This window comes from Anarrhichthys ocellatus, unplaced genomic scaffold, assembly GCF_004355925.1.
Source record: "Anarrhichthys ocellatus isolate YVR2014 unplaced genomic scaffold, GSC_Weel_1.0 scaffold11, whole genome shotgun sequence".
NCBI lineage: Eukaryota > Metazoa > Chordata > Actinopteri > Perciformes > Anarhichadidae > Anarrhichthys > Anarrhichthys ocellatus.
The window spans coordinates 7,544,209-7,564,238 of NW_022280041.1; the positions used below are offsets into that span (position 1 = coordinate 7,544,209).

The 20,030-nt window shown below is 45.7% G+C and overlaps 1 protein-coding gene across 1 annotated transcript in view; it reads right to left on the reverse strand.

The window, feature by feature from the left end:
• Positions 1–860: 860 nt before the first annotated feature.
• Positions 861–20,030, reverse strand: part of adgra3 (adhesion G protein-coupled receptor A3) — a 28,562-nt gene continuing 9,392 nt past the window's right edge. Inside the window, exons 2-19 of the mRNA XM_031851082.1 lie at positions 19,471–19,542; positions 15,077–15,148; positions 10,946–11,017; positions 10,781–10,852; positions 10,470–10,630; positions 9,618–9,831; positions 9,309–9,473; positions 8,763–8,964; positions 8,477–8,626; positions 7,789–7,947; positions 7,513–7,680; positions 7,123–7,330; positions 6,802–7,010; positions 6,557–6,681; positions 6,135–6,258; positions 5,388–5,533; positions 4,766–4,861; positions 861–4,024 (exon numbers count right to left, since the gene is read on the reverse strand). Of these exons, the coding sequence (XP_031706942.1) occupies positions 2,563–4,024; positions 4,766–4,861; positions 5,388–5,533; positions 6,135–6,258; positions 6,557–6,681; positions 6,802–7,010; positions 7,123–7,330; positions 7,513–7,680; positions 7,789–7,947; positions 8,477–8,626; positions 8,763–8,964; positions 9,309–9,473; positions 9,618–9,831; positions 10,470–10,630; positions 10,781–10,852; positions 10,946–11,017; positions 15,077–15,148; positions 19,471–19,542 (3,877 nt within the window). The 3' untranslated portion in view covers positions 861–2,562. The remainder of the gene's footprint in view (positions 4,025–4,765; positions 4,862–5,387; positions 5,534–6,134; positions 6,259–6,556; positions 6,682–6,801; positions 7,011–7,122; positions 7,331–7,512; positions 7,681–7,788; positions 7,948–8,476; positions 8,627–8,762; positions 8,965–9,308; positions 9,474–9,617; positions 9,832–10,469; positions 10,631–10,780; positions 10,853–10,945; positions 11,018–15,076; positions 15,149–19,470; positions 19,543–20,030) is intronic.

The following is a 20,030-nucleotide window of genomic DNA, read 5'->3' on the forward strand; positions in this document are numbered from 1 at the left end:
TCTTTAGAATAATCTGCATTTCCCATCAATTTGAGTCATTTTCATGCTTTTCACTTTCACTTATTTGAATCGGAAACAAAACATGGACGGCAAAGTTTCTATTCCTGTTCAGCATTATCAGCATAAAAACAAAGTTGGCATTGCAAAATGCTAATTTGCACAGTCAAATTTTGGGGCTTCTGTGAAGACGTGAGGTTAAGCTATTTTTTAGGAAATGATATGCAAACATATCTTGCAAGTTATACACATTTCTGATGAAAAATAAAACGGCAATTAATATGATTTATGTCAGAGTATCCCTGTCATGTGAAGCACAACTGTCAGTTTCTGCTCAGCAATTATGCATTTGTCTTAAAACAATAAAGTTGAGCAGTATTGTGCGACTCTGCTGGAAAAGCCCTGACTGTAACACAACATGCATACTGATGTGACTTTGCCTCATTTGCAAATATTCAAAATAAAGAAACTTACCAACCTACCATAAATTCCCCAATTATCTTAGCAGACAGCTGCTTGACGCTGACAGCAATGATCACAAACCCTGGATGCTAATTAATGCTTTAATCTGTACGTCAGCCCTCGGAGGTTTTTGGGTGATTAGTGCACGACAGGTAAAAAAAAACATTTTGCTTCCCCTGGACGGCCAGAGCCACCGAATTACAATCAACACTGTCAGATGGCTTCATTTTCTAAAAAAAGTATCAATCTCCATTCCAGTGGCAAGTTTTCCACAACAGAGCCAGATGCTTTCCTCCAGGCGCCACGAGCAGCGATTGGAAAATGTAAACAACACATCACTTGTCTGACTCCGGTCGTCCCTGGGCCTCCTGGTGAGGAATTGAGCTCAGCTATGCTCCACAGAGCGCACTAAGTGGAAACTGGCTGGAAGAGAGACTTCACGGAGGGATCATCACTTTATCTGAAAATAGACCGTTTATCAGAAGCTGATGCTTTGGGTGTTTGAATACGACTCTCTGATGTATTATGTCTGACCCTCAGACTTCTGACTGGGACTAAGAAAAGATCTGAATAACTCAATTTGTTTTATCTTAATTTATTATTGATTTCTGCCCAAGGTGTCCCTGTGATCTTGAAGCAGAGATACCATCATTTGATTTGCCCCGATGAGCTTTTTTCCCCCCTCACAGCACAAACATCCTCCGATTGTCATTTCTGCCTCGCTGACGCCCTATGATGAACTTTAGAACAGACGGCAACGCTACAGAACCGTGGCAATTATTTGGAGATCACTCTTTCATGCCTCGAGGGAATCAGCGAGGCTCCGACGAATCAAGGCGTAACTGCTCGCTACATTATTCAGAAGTCTTATTATAATTTGTCACATCCAAGATGGCTGGGCGATATATCTTTGCCTGAGTGAAATGTGTCTTTTATTAATATGCCATTAATGAAAACCGGGAGCTATTGGAGCCGTGCCAGCTCGCCGCGTCTTCTGCCACTGACAAGTCGATCAATAGGCGATGACCACTCATCACTTCTTAAATGTGGAAAATTACGGGCATATTTTTGCAGCACGACCTCCCACATTTCAAGATGGTTGTCAGTGGCATGCTGTGAGAAGACGTGAATATCACTTTAAGTAGGTAGTAATTGCCTTATTTCATAATATTGGAAATTCCATGGAGTTTATGAAAATAATTTCACGGTACTTGCCCTACTTATTAAAAATGTCTGAATCCCCCTTACAAAATCAGAGACCTGATTCAACATCAGACTTGAATGGCCCGTGGCTGTTGCCGACACAACCACCATGTCAGATACATTCATACGACTCCATCTAATGCTCAGCAGTCAAATCATACGATACGCTCTCTGGCCAACAGCAATGTCAAGCTGTGAGCGGGACTCTAGTTCAGGCTGTGGAGGAGTCGGAGGATGGAAAAGGAGGAATACACTCTTCTCATTATTCTTTCTTCTCATGGCAGCTGCTCTGTGAGTCGGCTGTCAGTCTCAGCCCGGGCATCAAGTCAGCAGGAACCCAAGGTGTACAAGTGCACTCATCAAATCTGCCAGCAGGCAGGGAGAAAACACCTACAGAGCCCAAAGCCACCAGCTAGTTGCAATTAAAGCTGGGGAACCCGAGGCCAGCTGAAGGTCGGTGAAAAACCCAATTACCAGCTTGTCATACATAGTCAGTGAGAGTAACTCTTGGAAACAAAACCGCCATGGCTCACCTTTGCACTGGCTGCAGACCCAAGAGGAGATGGTCGGTGTTATCACAAGAATTAAAGCTTTCACAATTTGGTAACCAGAACTTTTGTTTTATTATTGTTGGGACAAACTAGAAACTGGGGGGGGGGGAGTGCCGGGGTAAGGGTACGCATCGGGCCACAGCTCAGACCGTGCAGTACAGAACTCTGAAAAAGTTATAAAAATAGACCATTTACAATAAAAACATATTGACAAAGATAGTTCAGTGGCAGTAATGATTTGATTGTTCATAAAATAAATGTACAATCGGAAAACTAAAAAAAAGAGACACTTCACAGTTTAAAAAGGTGAGAGCACCTCACAATGCAGGCTGTGGGACGGAAACGCTCGCTACACAGTAGTTTCATGTTTCCACAAGCCAGTCTTTACACTGGCTGCACTCTCCGTGTTAATTAAAGGCACTGCATGGCCGTTTTCTTTAACTGTGCCACCGGTTTGAGTGACAAGGTTGAGCCCATAGGACTTGGGTTGGCTGTCTAGTTCTGTGCCGCTTGTCTGCTGTACAGGACCGGAGTCTTTACTTGAGCATGACCCAGCAGCGGTAGCCACGCACTCGGCCTCCTCAGTCACCACCGTCCCGTTCCCCAGGGTGCTGCTGCCGCCTCCTTTATCTGCGGCGCGGGGGCGGCGCGGCAGGCTCGCGCTGTCACTGCTGTCCTGCTGCAGCTGGCTCTGATGCCGCTCTCTGTAAGCCATGTATGCTGCCCGACGGCTATTGCGTGCCGCTATGTCGTAATGGTGGTGCCGCCTGTGGGGGGCGCTCTGCACGCTGCCCTGCACGCTGCCCTCCACGCTGGTGGGGACGTCGTAGGCGTACTCTCGCAACACCGTTAGCCGACTCGCCCTGTGCGCCCGCGCTCTGTTTTTGTGGTGCCTGCTCGCGTGTCCGTTGGTGGCCGCCACCGGATTGTTGATGTTGTTCACCGGGCGGAACTGCACCTCGACTGGCGCTACGTGCATTTTGATTTCATTGTCTAGTGAATGTTCCGTCAGGCTGTTGTCCAAAACAGCTGCACCGTTGGCGGTCGCCAGCGCCGGGGCGGACTTGCACTGAGCTGCCTCTGCATGCAGATTGGTCAGCTTGCTGCCGTGGGCGGAGTTACGCATGCTCGGCGCGCTCTTATTTGTGTAAGAAGAGTCTGCGCTGCTCTGGCCGCACTTCGTTGACTCCCCATCCGCCTTGCTAGCTGATCCTGCTGTGGATGTCATTGCCACGCCTGGCTGAGGCAGAAGAGCATCCTCCTGTTCGGAGTAGGCTCGTCTCCCGGAGCAACAGGCCTGGGACCAATAGCGCCTCATGTCCTGCCTGTTGACAAAGTGATGCGCCACCATGAACGCGCCCAGTGCCAGTGCGGCCACCCCAAACAGGCAGGTGAAAGCTAAGTCATAGGGGTGGTCCTGGGATACAGCCATGGCCCCGAACACCCAGAGGGCCGCATACAGCCCCAACGCCCCCGCTGCACCCATCAGCTGGGCGGCGAAGGTGTGCTCGTTCTCCAGGGCCGACAGGGGCACAGGGTGGGGAGCGGACGCTACGGAGGACGAAGCCTCGTGAGGCTGGAGCTGGAGAGTGAGGGGGTGGCAGGGGCTGCTGGGACCATCTGACCCGGCCTCCCCGTTGGCTGGAGCCAGATGCTGCTGCTCTTCGCTCGGCTCCTTGAGCTCATAACGGCGATCGGGGTGGCGGCGCAGCTGCAGCAGGATGCTGAGGAAGTACATGCAGTCCACGAAGATGATGAATCCCACTGGACCATAAAAAGCCCCGATACTGGGCTCCCAAGACATCCAGCAACTAGGAGGAGGAAAGACAGATGGGACCAATCAAGCATTTCATTTACAGTAAGATAATAGATGCGGCTTTTAATATTCTTTAAGAGTCTTTTCCCTGCAATTACATCAAGATCATCTTTTAGCAATCATTTAAATTATATAGCATCTCCTAAAAAGGAAAATTGCCAACAGCGCTCATTAAAACAACATCATCTTTATCGGTCACTGTCATTATTTACTTCAAACTTAAAATAACTCTTTCAAAACTTTTTGCGTCTCGTTTTTACAGTAACTGCCCCATTACGTTTAATAACGCAGGCTGTGGGTTCATCTTGCTTGCAAGAAATTAATTAAACTCCAAAGACTTCAGACAGATACGGGTGCAGATTTCTCAATTAGTCGGCCACGTCGCACCATCTAAACAGCTGCTACTGTTGAAGGGGGGCGCGGGGGAGCTCGCCGTAAACTGGCAGCAGTTGCTTGTTGCTTGGATGCGCATTCCATTAATAGGCCCCCATAATCAGAACTTCAGGGAATAAACTTTTCCTACCCTCGTAAAAAATATCCATTATTTACTCAAGCAGCGCAGCTTGGCCGGTCGATAACTAAAGCCAACTCCTCCTGAGGACAGAATGTAAAATAGAAGCATCCAGGCCCAAGAGAGCTTTTAAAGGCTGTTATCCGCATAAATGGATAAAGCATTACCATGAGCTGCTACTCAGGGATGGTAACAGTAATTGCTTTCAATACAGGAACTGCTTACTATGGTGCATTGGTCCGGCTGCCGTAGTTTTTGATGTTAGCTGCTGCAGTGATCCCACAGACAATGATGGGTATCCCTCCGCCGATTAAGTAGAACCTTTTGGAGAAAGCACAGAGGGGTGGTTCTGCTTTAGTCTCTCTGTTTGTAGGATGACAAGCAGGCATGAACTGCACACAGGGGTCCAATGGTACACCAGGCCTCTACACTGACACCCTGTGGCAGTTTCACCAACAATCATGACCACTCATAACAAGAGAAGGCTCAATGACATACTCACCTCTTCTCTCTTTCGAAATGCACATCATGCTGACATACACACACAAACATGTACATGTTTCTAACTACATAAAAATAAGGGGTCACACATTACCTGATTATGTCAAAAACACCCTGTGGTTGGTTTTAAGAGCCACAGTAACGCATGCTTGGTAATCATAAAACCGCCTGCAGTTCACTGACATGTTACATGACGTTGGAGCAGCAAAGTCTGATACTCAAGGGTTAGCTAATGCTGCTACTTGGAGGTGCTAACGTGTGAAGTTGCCCTGTCAAGCTAAGAAAAACCCAAATGTATTAATTTTTGCCACGCATCCGTTGCAATGCAGGAGTGCTGGTATTGTACCTGAGCATAGGCCGCGGTGGTGGTGGAGGTTCGTCCAGCTCTTCGTAGCGCTTGGGCTTGCGCGTCACCTGTTTGTAAATGTTGCGTGCAGTCACCCCCACCCACAGAGTCGTAGCCAGAGTGGAATAGTGCAGCAGGATGCCCACCTAGAAGAGATTGAATTATATGCATTATATGCATGACATTTACTAAAGCAAAAAAAAAAAAAAAAAAATGCAATCAATCCCCCTATGTCAGAATGATAGACTGCACCTGTTGTTAAATTTCACCCCAAAAACATATAAACGATGGAATGCAGGGCAGAAGAGTATTTCAAAAAGGCATGATGGCCCTGTGGCATTATTTTTAATCGAGTATGTCTTCATCAGCCTGAGTTGAAAAATCACCTTGTGAGATATATCTTTATGCCAGAGGCGATTACATAAATATACAAAAACTTCTGCCAAAAACTTTCATCCAGGTACTTTGTGCAATGAAAAATGAACAAGTAACGTGTCTCAGTAAAACACCATGATGGGAGGCGCAGGATGGCCTCCAGCCATGGAGACAATCTTTCTATGCATCTTTTACTGCGTTTCCACACATCTTTTTTTATGAGCGCTGTGAACTTAGCCAAAGGCAACATTTCCCAAGATGTTTTCCCTTGAAAACATTGGAAGCACTTGTTCATTTTTGACTTGCTGACTACATAAATTTGGACAGAAGCACAGCGGGAGTGTTGGAGGAGTCCCGCTGGTGTATACTCACTGCTTGGCACACGCTTGCATATCGCGTTTGATTAATGCCGCCGACAAAGACTCCGCAGGTGAGGGAGATGTGGAAGCAGAGGTTGACCAGCATGTGCCAGAACTTGCGGCTCACACGGACAGACCTGAGGTCACAGAAACAACGGATCACAGAATTAGAAAAGGACAAACGTGTCGTGTGCAAGCATTTCTTACTTATGGATGGGACAGTTGTTTATGCTGACACAGATCTGAATGGTGACAGTTTTGTCTTTACCCCAACGGGGCTGGGCAAAAACTGACAATATTTGTGGGGATGATACATTTACAGCAACGTGAATATGATGGCCAAAGAAGGCGAAGAATAGAAAATGCATTTCTCCCGGGCAAACATAAATAAAAGCAAAAAGAATGAATTACAATCAATTAAAGCAAAACAATTACCTGTGGTGGTAGACGTAGCTGATAATAATGGTGAGCAGGCTGATAAGAAGTATGATAGTAGTGGTATAGATGACTGGGTGCAGGGGCTGGATGCTTGGAGAGAGGTACTCCGCACTGCTGAGGTCCTGCATGACAGATGAGGTGAGAAATCCTCAGTTTTACGCAATATTGTAAAGAAAAAAGAAAAAAGCAATGCCCTAATTTGTCTATGTTATACAATGAACATAGGAAATAACCCGACCTACCATCAGCAGACCATAGTTCCCCAGAGAGTTGCACGATATGGTGGTGAAGTTGTCGTGATGGCTCAGAATGCGGCAGCCGTCGCTTTGCCATCCTCCGTGGCCTCCCACCAGGCTGAAGTTCCAGCGGGCGGACACAGCATCTGAGCCGCGGGCAAACCGCCGCAGGGTGATGTTAACGGGCGTCCTCAGGACACGCAGGGACATGCCCTCTGATGGAAAAACACAAACACCTATTTGGTTCTTGCCGTGCTGTAAATTCTTGGTAGCATTATGTGTCAGTGTTTCTCCTCTCAACGGCTACACTGAAACGTTATGTCTCACCTATCTTGGCCATGATTACCGGGGCGGCAACACTCCTCCTCTTCCCACCATCAGCCAGTTGGGAGGAGTTGCTGGTGGAGGGAAAAAACTTGCCATTGCGGAGGCCCAGAAGATGGAGCTTGTAGACCATGTCCTCTGCCTGCCCGGGGAGCGCAGCATGGGTAAAGAGAGACTGAGGAAGCTGCAGGGACGCCTCCACAATGGGGCTCTACAGGGACAAAAGAAAAGTATAAAATCGAACCATTTTATATTAGATATAATAGATATATTGTTTTGTTTATGTTCATCATTTTAATGTGTTTTGCCGCAAGCAAAACTGACCCCCCACACTAAAACCTCGTCCAAAACAACCTGCTGACGAATTGTAATTGTCTCCAGAAGGGGGCTGACCTTGTGAAGGATGCTGGAGAAGGAGCTGGTTGTGTTGCATTTGAAGGCGAGTTGGCGGTCCTGTCCGGGTGTGCGCTCAGGGCTGGACCTCTGGAACAACATGCAGGTCATCCCATTCCAGTCGTTGGCTCTGACAATGTGAGCCTCCAGTGCTATGTTGGGGGACGTCTGGAAGGACAACAGGAATGGTGGAATTTTACTCGATTTACGCTAACCGTGCTAGCTATCGTCAATGTACTAAAAAAAGCAGGGCCCCATAGTGTTGACAGGACTAACCAGGGAGAAGACTTGTACTGTGGCCAGACGGTAAACAGCAATCCTCTGGAGGCAGGCGACGATGCGGGAGCAGGCCATGGCCTCACGCTGAGCCATCCAGAGCACCCTCTCGTCGGCCAGCATCAAGTTACTGGCCATGCTTATCATCACCTCACCCAGCTGCGTGACGAGAAAACATTTGGACTTGAGTGAATGCCCGTGCAGATTCAACAGCTAGGAACACTTCTGTGCTTACTCCATGCAGCAGCACGACGGCTTATATTCGAAATGACTTGAATGGAAACATAAGACTTGAACATGTTAAGCCACATCTTGTTTGCATCAAACAGCCTTCAACGCATGCTTGAGGGAGACTCATGGCTAAGTGACTATTGGAAACACATTTCAAGCACGGTGTCGCCAAGCAGAACTTTTAATATGCTTTAAAAGTATAGTGCTCCTTGCCTAAAGCAGTTACAACATGCCAGGAGCTCCTTTCCTTTGAAAACTTTTTTTCTGTTTGTTGGCCTACAGCTGTGCTGAAAGTCGTGACAAGACATCTTTTTTCATTAAACAACATGGCGACAAACAGCTGTTGAGCATTAATCTAGTTGTCGTTGAACGAGGTAAAACGCCAAATGCATTCCTCGCATTGAACATGAGCTCGTAACAAGTTCACGGACAGAAGAGCGGTTTCTGTCGTACTTACGTCTTTAAACTTCTCAACAAACACGCCGAACTTCTCAATCATCTCGGCCACGAAGATGATGTCCATCTTGTCTGAGAAGTTGGCAGCATCGATCGTGCACACCAACAGGCGCCCAGCCCTGGCCACCACATTGCTCTCATTCAGAGGCATCTAGCAGAAAGATGCACAGAGAACAATTAGTCTGGATCTGGTTTGAAATGGTCCAAGCAGAGAGGGACCGGCAGAAGAAGAGGAACTCGGTGAAAGAGCTTACAGCGATTACAGAAGTGAAATCTCAGATACACACCTGGTTAATGACGTATAGAAACCGCGTGACATCGTTCTGGAACTGGCAGCGGGAGTAGTAGTCCTCCGTCCACAGCCCCTTGCGATCACAGTAGCGCCACGCCCGCTGCTCTTCGGCCGAGCCGCCCGAGTAGATGCCGGCGCTCGACGGCAGTCTGTTGCAGGGGAGGTAGGCTCTGATCCCTGCCAGGGTGCGCGGCCACCTGGAAGAAGCCCAATAAAACAGTCCTGCTGTTTCCATTCTTCATTAACCGGCACACGCTACATCCTTAATTTTCTTCTTACTCTGAATAACCTCAACAGCAACAGAGTCATTTAATGATTGTGGCTAAAGCCTTGAAGTAATTCATATGTTTGACCACAAGAGGGGGCCACCGTGCTTGACATGACAGCATGCTGTACACGCAACAGCTTCAAATATAACTGGTTCAAAGTTGTGTATTCACTTTGTGAGAGTGGATCTATGTATTTATGGATGGAGGTGCTCAAGGCGACGAGTATAAGTGAGAAGTTCTGTGTCTGCTTATGCGTTACTGTGTGCACTCACTTGAACTCTCCCTTGTTGTTGGAGATGCGTTCAGGAGCACAGTACTCAGCGGAACTCTCCAACACAACAATGTGGACGGTCCTGGTGGTGTTGCCCCTGCTTGTCCTGACCCGGCACTCCCAGTTCCCGGTGAAACCAGGCTGGATGTTTGAGATGGTCAAGGCGCTGATGGGGAAACATGGAGGAGAAATTCCAGAAAATTAACAAAACAATGTCAATGAAATAATAAGCGATTTGTTTTCCTCATAATGCCAATGAATACAGTTCTCCACCTTCGGATTCCATAAACATGAATGTACACTGCCGTACCTAGCAATGAGCGAGCAGTTCTGCACCATGTGCTTTTCGATGAAGATGCCTTGGGCGGCGTCGGACTTGACCATGCGGCCGTTCTGGTACCACAGCACCTGCATGTCCTCGACCACGAAGGAAGCCTGACACTGGAACGGCAGGCTGTCCCCCTGGAAGACGACCTGACGCTGGGACGGAGTCAGCTGGAATGAGGGCAGCTCGAGTGGAGCATCTGGGGAGACCAGACAAATATTTAGAAGGAGATTCGGGGTTTCACCTCTCACGGAAAAATATCTCTTGATTCATATTTGTCACAAAAAAGGTTTTTTTATTCCATTGTCTCTGAACATACCGCCTTTTTGTTTTACTCTCTGCACTTTCTGGACACACGGGGAAACTACAACGGCGCCTTGAATTCTGGGTGCTTTGTCATTCACGTCAGGCCACGGCTCCTGCTAGATCTGTGCCATGTACTTCATAATCCCTCACTGTGATGAGTGCCAAACTGATAAGACATGAGCAAGTACAAACAAAGGCAGCACTGGCCTGGGCAGCCCCTTTTCTTATCTCCCGTGTCATTGCACAAGCCCCTGTTCTCCAAACACCAGCAGCCTTGCTGATACCAAAAAAAAGAAACATTAAAGAGACTGTGCGCCGTTTTGACACGACAATCTGTGCCACAATTCAACATGACTTATTTCAACCTTTCAAGATGTCTGGGACTGGACAAATGACGCATCAGAACGTGTCACCGAAATGACAAATGACTCCGTTTCAGAGTGTTAAAACTATTATTTTGGGGCGACATCGTTTCGCTGTGTCAAATCTATGGACGTAATGTGTGCTTTTTTCCAGGTTTGTGTCCCCTACCACAGGTGATGAGCTCCAGCTTGATGGAGGTAATGAGCTGGCCCTGGAGAGACTGGGGGAAGGAGCACTTGGTGTTCTTGACCGCGATGTTCTTCTCTTTGATCCAACGCAGCAGCCACAGGAGGTTGCAGTCACACAGCAGGTAAGGCGTCTGAAACTCCCTGTGGGTGTATAGAAACACACGTTTTATGACTTCTACGCCACTTGTTAAAAAAAAAAAAAAAAATGGCAGTCATTTTCATTGGAGACATTCAGATGTCCCGCTTGCATCTTATTTCAGTACAAAGTAACATTGCTCTCATCATACTTACAAAGACTTCAGAGACACCAAGCTGTCAAAGATCCCCTGGGCCAATGAAGAGAACATGTTCCCTGAAAGGTTTCTGGAGAAGAAGAAGACACTGATCATGTATCTTAGTCTATTACATAAATGCTTGTTTCAGCACACCATTCATATATTTATTAAACAGACTTACAGTCTGATCAGACTGGTGAGACCCTTGAAGATGTCCACGTTGAGGCAGCCGATGCTGTTGTTGGACAAGTCCCTGTGGTACAGAGAAAGAATAGTTTCTTGTTTATTTCTTCCAGGGTTCAGAAACAACACAACATGGCAGCTAATAGCAAGCTGCATTAGGGCTGCTATGTTTTCCAACATAAGGAACAAAAATGTGATTGTATTACGTGAAAAAAATGATACTAATTGCTGACGTTGCGGAGATAAAGCGTACCAGGGTTTAAAAAAAAGGAAAAAAAAAAGCTAAGTTTAACAGACGGGTTGAGGCAAAGAGCCCAAAAATTCAGCTGACAGGACTACAACGTTCAAGGTGATTTGAGACAGTGTGTCCGTGTGGGCCTCCAGGGAGAACCTACACATCAAAGGCAGGGTAACACTCTGGGAGACGATTAATCGCCTGTGATTTACGTCAAAAAAATGTCAAAAGTGTGTGTTTTTTCCTCTGGATGTGACCTGACATGATGTCTCTGGCAAACATCCGATGGAAGTGTCTGATGCCTTTCAGAGGGAATCAAAGGCGACTCTGCGGCCGAACACGGAAAAGACTGATCCTGCCACTGTGCGTTACACTCAACGTGCAAACATTTAGAAGTGGCTGCAAAGACAAAATGTTCACTGGAGGCTCCAGGTTAACTTTAGCACACCATGCTCCGATACGCTGCTTCCCCACCTGTGGTTTGGGACCCCACAAACCCCAAAATTAGGTTATTATTTATCATAAAAGTTTGTTTTTTTGGAGAAATAAGGTAAACACATTTGAACAATCATGCTCTTTAACACAATCACGCTCTTTAACTTCCCAGAGAGAGAACCACAGCCATAGTGACTCAAAGACTCAGACTCTTAGCACCTTTCCACAATAGCTGTAACATATATTCTTCTGCGAATGATCCAATCATGGAAAAGTGCCATGTGAAGAAACAAGAGCCTGGGAGAATAGACAGATCATTACCTCGACCCACCAGCTAAACTGTGTCCTGGGGTGCTCCAGGAATATGCCATACTGACACAAAATGATACCTGGAAAACGTCTGTCAGGCACACGCTAACATCTGAACATTTATGTAATTATTGGTGTTGGTCCTTAAGGTACCAGCTGGGGAATTTACTGTGTGAGGTTATTAGTTCCACTTGGAAGAGAAGAAAAAGCCGCCTATAGCAGGGCGTGCCAATTTGTGCGAGCGCTGTGTGTCGGGGGAAGGATAACACAGCCGACAGAGGGAGGAGGCTCTCCGCTAGCTAAAGGCCTACTTTCATCTCACTTCCCATCCTAGAGATACAGCCACCTCAAGGGCCTTAAGACAAGATGGCGAATACTGTTATTACTTTAACTCACTTTTACTGTGTTCAAGAATCGTGAGAACTAACATAACTCATGCACATCAGGGATTTTTTTCTTGTCTGGCTACACACGACTCACGTCTCTATTCTCCATCTGTTTTTACTAGTCGACTGGTATTCAATACCAAACACCATCAGCCTCGGGCATGTGGCACATTAACAGCACGGAGGATTGTTTCAGTGCGGGGCTCGAGTTGTTGTGAATGATACGAGGAGCAGTGGTAAAAAAAAATAGCCCGATGTGATTAGGCTCGAGCGGGGACTGTTCAGCTGTCAGTGGAATGCACAGTCAGGAGCACTGAGGCCGGATGAGTCCATAGGGTTTGAGTGTTGAGGCTATTTGAATACATTTGAAGGAAGTGAAGTAAGGGATGCACTTTTCTTTCCTACTGACGGTTAAAATTACTTAATAAATTCAACCTCACGTTAGGAAAAACCTGAGATGCAAAAGTGACAGCTGACATTTCTTTCATGTATCCACTTTAGTTGGCATGTGCCGTGTTGAACACGGAGTCAAGGACAGAGATAAATTGGATTTATGGTCGAGGCGAAGGGTTAACGAGAGTCACACCGCAGAAACACATACAGGTTTTGATTTATAGTTCAGTGTTTGATTTCTCCTGGTAATGCACCACTGCAACATCGCATCATGCTCCGATTATAATTCCCACAGTGACCCGTGTTGACGTTCTTTCGCCGACTTACTAAATATGAGACTATTCCAGGGAGGTCACACGGTTACATTCACCGTGACAATGTGTGAGAGTTGTGGTGAGCAGAACATTCACAGTGGAGAGCACTTTGCTACTGAAAAGGAGGAGAAATCTGAGCCTTTTTCCCCATAACTTGTTTCAAGATGTCTTCACTTTCAGAAATCTCTACTGGCATCAGTAGCAGTCCATGCTGACCAATCACAGTTCGTGTGGTTCCAATGTGGTATATCCATAGTTACATTTTTGACGAGTTAATCTGCAGCGTAGCCCCTGGAGCAGAGCATGGCACGACTACGACTAAACTAACTACAACTACCGTTTGAGCGTTTTCAAAAAGACTAACGTGTTTGATGTGTGGAACCCACAATTATCCAAACTTCCGCAGCCTTCTTTTTAAAAGCCCACGTCACCGCTTTGTGACAAAACACACGCGATGAATGGGCCCCTTCAAAAGGCGTGTCTTGAAAATGAGAAGAAATCTAAATAGGTAATCCTGAGGGGGAAGGTAGACACACAGATCAAAGACTGCTAATCAAAGCTACGGATGAAGAGAAAGGTGGAGAAGCATGTGCCAAAGGTATGTCGAATAAATGTTTATAAAAAATCTATTTGTATGTACTTCTTGCTGCCAATTAACTCCACTCCCATTTTACAAAACTAGGGAATAAATAGAGTGGATGTGTAGTGCTGGACGCCAACCTTTGATGTCGGGCTTCTGTGTTTACATTCCCAGGGTCCAGCACTACCTCATCCTCTCCTCCGCTCATCTTCCCCTTTCTGTGCTCCCTCCCTTTCACAGTCGAGTGAGTGACAACCACCCTTTGAAATTAACCGAGGCGGGCGGCGGGGGCCAATTAAACTCCGCTACCCTCGGGCAAAAAACAAAACTGTACTCCTGGAACAAACATCCATGTGCGGTTGCAGATCACTCCATGGTATGACAGGGAAAGTCTTTATGAAAAGCTTGTGTGTGGGGGGGGGGTGAAGACTTCAGTCTTCAGAAGACACATAGGCACGCATGAATCCATCCGAGTGTAGAATGAATATGCAGTGAGGATGAGGGGGGGTGGGGTGATGAGACCGGGTCTGAGCCAAGGAGCTGACTGCCTTCCTGTCTCGCTCTTATTGCTCCCCAGCAGCAGCCAAGCTCAAGTTTGTGTTGGCAGCGGCTGCTTACTGTCGGATGAATTCCAAGTCATGCTGTGTTCTTGCGCGCGCTCTCTCTCTCTCTCACACACTCACACTCACACACACACACAGACACAGAGCTTCTGACCTCCGACACACACACACACACCCCGCATATCCCAGATGTATTCGTTGCATATCAAAATAATCGTCGCATGACATTCATAGACACCACACACACGTTTATTTAGCCTCCCCTCTCTCTAATGTGTGAAAGTATTTAAGGCATCATGCTGTCTGCAGTGGTCTCTGGCAGTGGGCCAGAGAAAACAAGGCAGTAGAAATAGACCGCTGCTTGACCATGCCCCCTTATGGACACTGGACACACTCTAGACCTGCCAGAACATGCACAACTCATTGCATAGCTGCAAAATAGCAGCTGCTTCAAACACAATATGTTATTGTGTCATTGCTGAGAGCAGTCTCTGACTAAATGCTGTTGAATAAACACTTGCACATACAGCCTGCACGGCCCCGAAACCCCATGGATCCGCAACATATTCATGAAAACACAACAGTTCTGCCAATTTTAAAATACCAAAAGAAAAATGGCTTTAACCACATTTCAAAATGTCAAATAATCACAAGAGGACACATCGAACAAGCGGCTTCTCTTCACTTAAAATATTCACAAGCCACTGTTCTCACATGGCAAATAATTAAAGCAAGCGCTTCAAACTGCCTTTCAAAACAAAAAAAGCTAGGATTTAGATCTTCTGGGTGCAATAATAACAGAAGACCTCAGTGTAGTCCCAGAGGGTCTAAGTGTGTGAATGTAGAGTGCACACATACTTGCAGAAACCACATGAAAGAGACCGTGAGGCTGCGGAAGCTCCACCACTACTTACAGTTTTTTGAGTGCTGGCAATCCGAGGAAAGCGCCTGGTTCAATATGACTGATCGGGTTACTCCGCAGGTCCCTGTGGAGCGGGGAAAAAAGGAGAATTTTCATGAGCAATGTTAACTACAACAAAATAGTAGAGCTGCAACGATTAGTCGATCATCAAACGACAGAAAAATAATCTGCAGCTGCTATCGGATGCGACTCATGCTAACTATATATCTAAGCGTTTTATTGACTTTCTTATAGGTACGAGTTATGAACTTTTAGCAGGCCGTGGTTCCGTATTCTGCAGACTAATCGTTAAATCTTCTAATTACATAGCACCGCTGGACTTTTGAAATGAACATTTCATGCAAGCATCAACATGGCAAGTAAAAGATAATACGGTTTGAATACGCACAGTGGAGTATATTTATACATGGGTTTCTTTTTCTATCCAACTGGAGCACCCCGACTTCCACCAACCTCACCCACTGATCTTTAATGCACAGCCGTTGTCATTGAAAACCTGACTCTCAAAGGTGCTCTGTGGCTCTCCCCCCCCCCCACACCCCCACACTCATCCTCCCTCCCCAGAGGTTCAAAGGCTTGCGGTCACAGAATTCCTGCGGTGCTCACCTGCACTGGCACTGCCTAGTCACTCATTACAGTGGAGGTTCAGGAGGCTTTCTAGTCGCCAGCTGAACCCACACAAAGGGCCTCTGGGTAACTCTGCCCGTTTGATGTGGGAGAGCTGTCATCTGAAGGTGGGTAGGTAGCCATAGATAAGTCAGAGACAGAAACCTATCGCGTGATAAAGCTTTTGATGTGAGCTAGCAGAGATGGCTTCTCCGTGCATGGGTGTTGAGAGAAGAATGAGAAAGCAGGACAAAGAAATAATCTAAAGACAGCCTTTCAAGACCTTCATGGCCAGTAAGGGCCAATTCTAGGACTTTTAGGATGTGTGAACACACGCCGAGTCTATTAATTTGAAGCTAATTTACTTTTATGTAAACTTTGTTTAGAGTTGCAGTAGTTACAGTTGAAGGAAAGCAGGACACAAACAGCAATCCTCAAAGTTCAGAATGCCAACTTACGGATGAGTCACTGGTCAGATGTGCTAGTTACAAAATGAGGTTGAACCAGATAACAGAGACACTATCACCACTGTTGATATTCTGACATATAGGCGTTTACGTACATCAAACATGAGAATTACACTTACTGTATTGAAGGTTTGAATGTAAAAACAAAAGTTGTTTTAAAAGTTCCAATAATAAGGAGGATATCTAAATATGGTTTCATTCTAGAGGACAGAGTCACTGAATGATATCTGCAGGTGGTCTCCACAGTTCAGCCATCAGTCACACTGTGGAAACCTGCTACATTGCCCGCAGTAACCACTACGACTAATGACAAAAAAATAACTCTTTTCCATTACTTATGGACAAACCAGTCCATACTTAACGATCCATAACTGCACTTCAGAATCCAAAGACCGCTGACCACACATGACCTGGCACCTTTTTCATACGTCTGCAGAGAAAAACACCAGCTTTTCATGTATGTATGTATGTATATACATACACATACATACACACACACACACACACACACACACACACACATATGCATACACATACACATACATATGGCTGGTTCCTGGCATCACGCCAACATTCCCTCCGAGGAGAGAGCAACTGATGTGTGTTAAACAAGCCAACAGTTGCAAGGAATGATGGATGGCTCCCAGTTAATAGATAATTAATAAGAACTACAGAACCCATTAAAAATATTTCCCTCCCTACAGTGCAAACTCTCTGCACAAATCCAGTTTCTAGCGAGACGATGTAACTTCTGAAAGAAGAACTTACCAACTTTTGGTGTCTAATATTAGCAAAACTTGAGCGGATACGGCTATGTTACTCATGTTACTTAGGGCAGTGCTCTTATTTTATTACGCCTCTCTACTTGTGCTACCGTCACATTTTAGCATTTACCGTCATCCTATAATTGTCATAGTTACATAGGTTCACTTTAAAGCAAGGCTGTCGAGGGTGCGTCTTATTGCGTGTGACTTGGTGAAAGCAGTATTGCAATATCCATTTCAAACTAACTTTATGTTTATGTCTTACTTGCTTACTTCCACAGGCATTGTTCCATTCATGAATAGAGAACTAATTCTCCAGAAAACACTGCACACTGGAGCGGTTATCCCTGCTCTGTATTCCACAATAAGCATTCCTCCACAGCAGCGGATTTAGCAAGGAATTAGCATGTGAGGGTCGCCTAGCTTGGCTCCTATTTCTATGAGGAGTGTGATAATGGGGATTCTGTGTGGCTTATTTCCAAGCAGTGGCACCTTTGGCCCCCGACAAAACACAGCGGTCTCCACAGTTACTTTGCAATTTCATGCAGAGTGCCGGATAGGCGTAATCAATTCTCTACCCCTCTCTGGCGCTCACAGCCAGCTGCTGTCTCAGGCTTCACGACTGCATACGGGCAGAGTCCAAATGAGGGAGAGTTTCTTTGTGGACTTAAAAAAAAAAAAAAAAAAGGAAAGAAAAGTCAGGAAGAAGGAGGGGTGGAAGGCAAGACGGAGAGCCTCGGCTCATTCAAACAGACTGGGGAGCTTGGGGAGAAAAAGGGGGCGTGTGATAAAAAGGTAGGAGGGAGGGCAGAGGGACATTTGAGAGAGGGAGAGGCTCCAGCATTCAGAGTGCGTTTGAAAATCGTACTGGTGACACCTCTGGTCTCGGCTTGGCTTCATTACAATGACAAAAGCAAGCAAGCCATCTAGCGACCTCGCTTCGCTGGTTGAGGGTGGACAGGAGTGGGGTGGGGGGTCTCAGAGCAACAATGGGAGCCGCTTTCGGAGGTAAACCGGCCTGTGGATTGGTGCAAAGACAGGAAGGACAGAGTTTTACAACCAAATTGACAGGCCGTTCACAGACAAAGCACATAAGTGCCTTAAGGGCTCACTATGCCGAGAAAGATCAAAGTTTTCTTTTTCACATTCAGCACACAGCCTCGTGTTTATCCTCTCGACCTGAGCTCTTAAAACTAATATTTGACCCAATTCAGGAGCGAACGGGGAGTTATCCTGCAAATCTATAAACAATCTAGGGATGATAATGTACAAACTTTTACTTTGGAAGTACAGCTGTGAGGGGTATCGGCAGGTTCCATGACAAAGAAACTTGTAGAATCAAATGCAGTATTATACATGTGTGTATAATTCTGCATACCAGCTCTGCATGATGTGTTAAAAATAGATTTGTCTAGCAAGTATAGCAAAGAAACAGGAAGCACGTGAATCATAAAATGAATGGCCATCCAATTAAATCAGATGATTAGAACCAAAATCTTATTTCTGAATTGATATCACAAGGCTAAATGGTTCTGGCCTCATATACCTTCTATAATTTCGGGACTTTTTAACCAGACCAATAAGACTGACGTGCCCTTAGAATTCCATGTCAGTGCAGTCATGTGTTATTGTAGCCTTGGGTAAAAGCACGGCCATTAAAGTTCTGGTTATTTTATCTGCATGAAGCCATTCCAGAGTGATAAATCACCCATGGCCCATATGTGCGGGCCCAGAGCCATTTTCTTAAAATCTCCGTAGGAAGAAAACGCGGGTAATGACATTCCAATCTCCGAAGTCAGAGTCACGTGGTGTGGACGACATCTCTCTGTTGTTCAAGCAATCTCAGAGACTATCCACGGCTATACCAACAAATGCCTTCACCTTCTAGAACTCATTTCCGTCTCCTCTCCCCTGGGTAAGCAATGAGGTGCCTATACGTTACTGCTCTAGAAAAAGTGGGCCCCATCCCAAGAATAAGCAAGCAGCTGTATGTTGAGAGTATGTCGCCAGGCAGACAATAACCAACCCTTGGGGCTAGAACTATAATTAGCTTTTTCTAGTGCCATCTCCAGTCTTCTACCATTGACTGATAATCCTGACTGGCTAAGTGCTGTGCGGGTGCCCTCTCATTTTCTATGACCAGTATGTTCCCCCGAGGTCAACATGTGTTTTACAAACCTACTCCACAAGCCCAGGCTTCATTTGTGGAGTGATGTATGGCTACTGCTAATGCACTAGTGGATATAATGTGAAATATTGTGACGGTATTTCACAACAAAAGTCCCACCATTGTGAAGTCCATTGGTGATTTTTCATGGATACATGCAGCCTTGATGTCTTAAACATCCCTTTTTAAAGCTGAGATTGTTCAATGTTTTGGAGTGTGAATCTTAATGCACATATTTCAATTGCTGAGGAAAGCTTTTCTTTGAAAGTGCACTGGAAACAACAGCAGAGAAAAGTTCAGACATGGCTGTAAACAAAGATACTGTACATTAATGCCCCATGCAAATCACTGGCAGAATACGGAAAATAATAATGATACTTACAATTTTTCAAGTGTAGACAATCCAATGAAGGACCCATTTCTGAGTTCTTGAATGTTATTGTTGTTCAAGATTCTGTGGGGAGAAGAATTGAATAAACTCAATGAAACAGAAAAGAATACAACTATTGAAATGTAATGTGCATCAAATGAATAAAGTCCCCAAAATATTACCCATTCATTTCTGTTGTTTGAATATAAAAAACCCTTTTGGTGACAGCTTATGTGTTTCATATCACACTAAATCTAATTTAATAAATTTAAAGCCTGCCACAGTACCCAAAATATCAGCTGGGAATGTTCGTTATAATCTGATCTGTAGCAGCAAATGCCCTTTTTACACATTGATTCTGCAATACTGTCGTAAAGAAAAGCCTCCACTACGCGGGCTTTACTTTTTAAAGCTGAACCAATCAACAGCGGCAAAATGCTGCCCCAGTTGTGATTCTGTATAGCATTCTGGCATTACGGTAGCAAAAGAGGAGTCTACAGAAAACTTATACTTACAGCTTAACACCTGATTAAATGTAATGCAATATGCAGATAATCATAGCAGCAGACTGA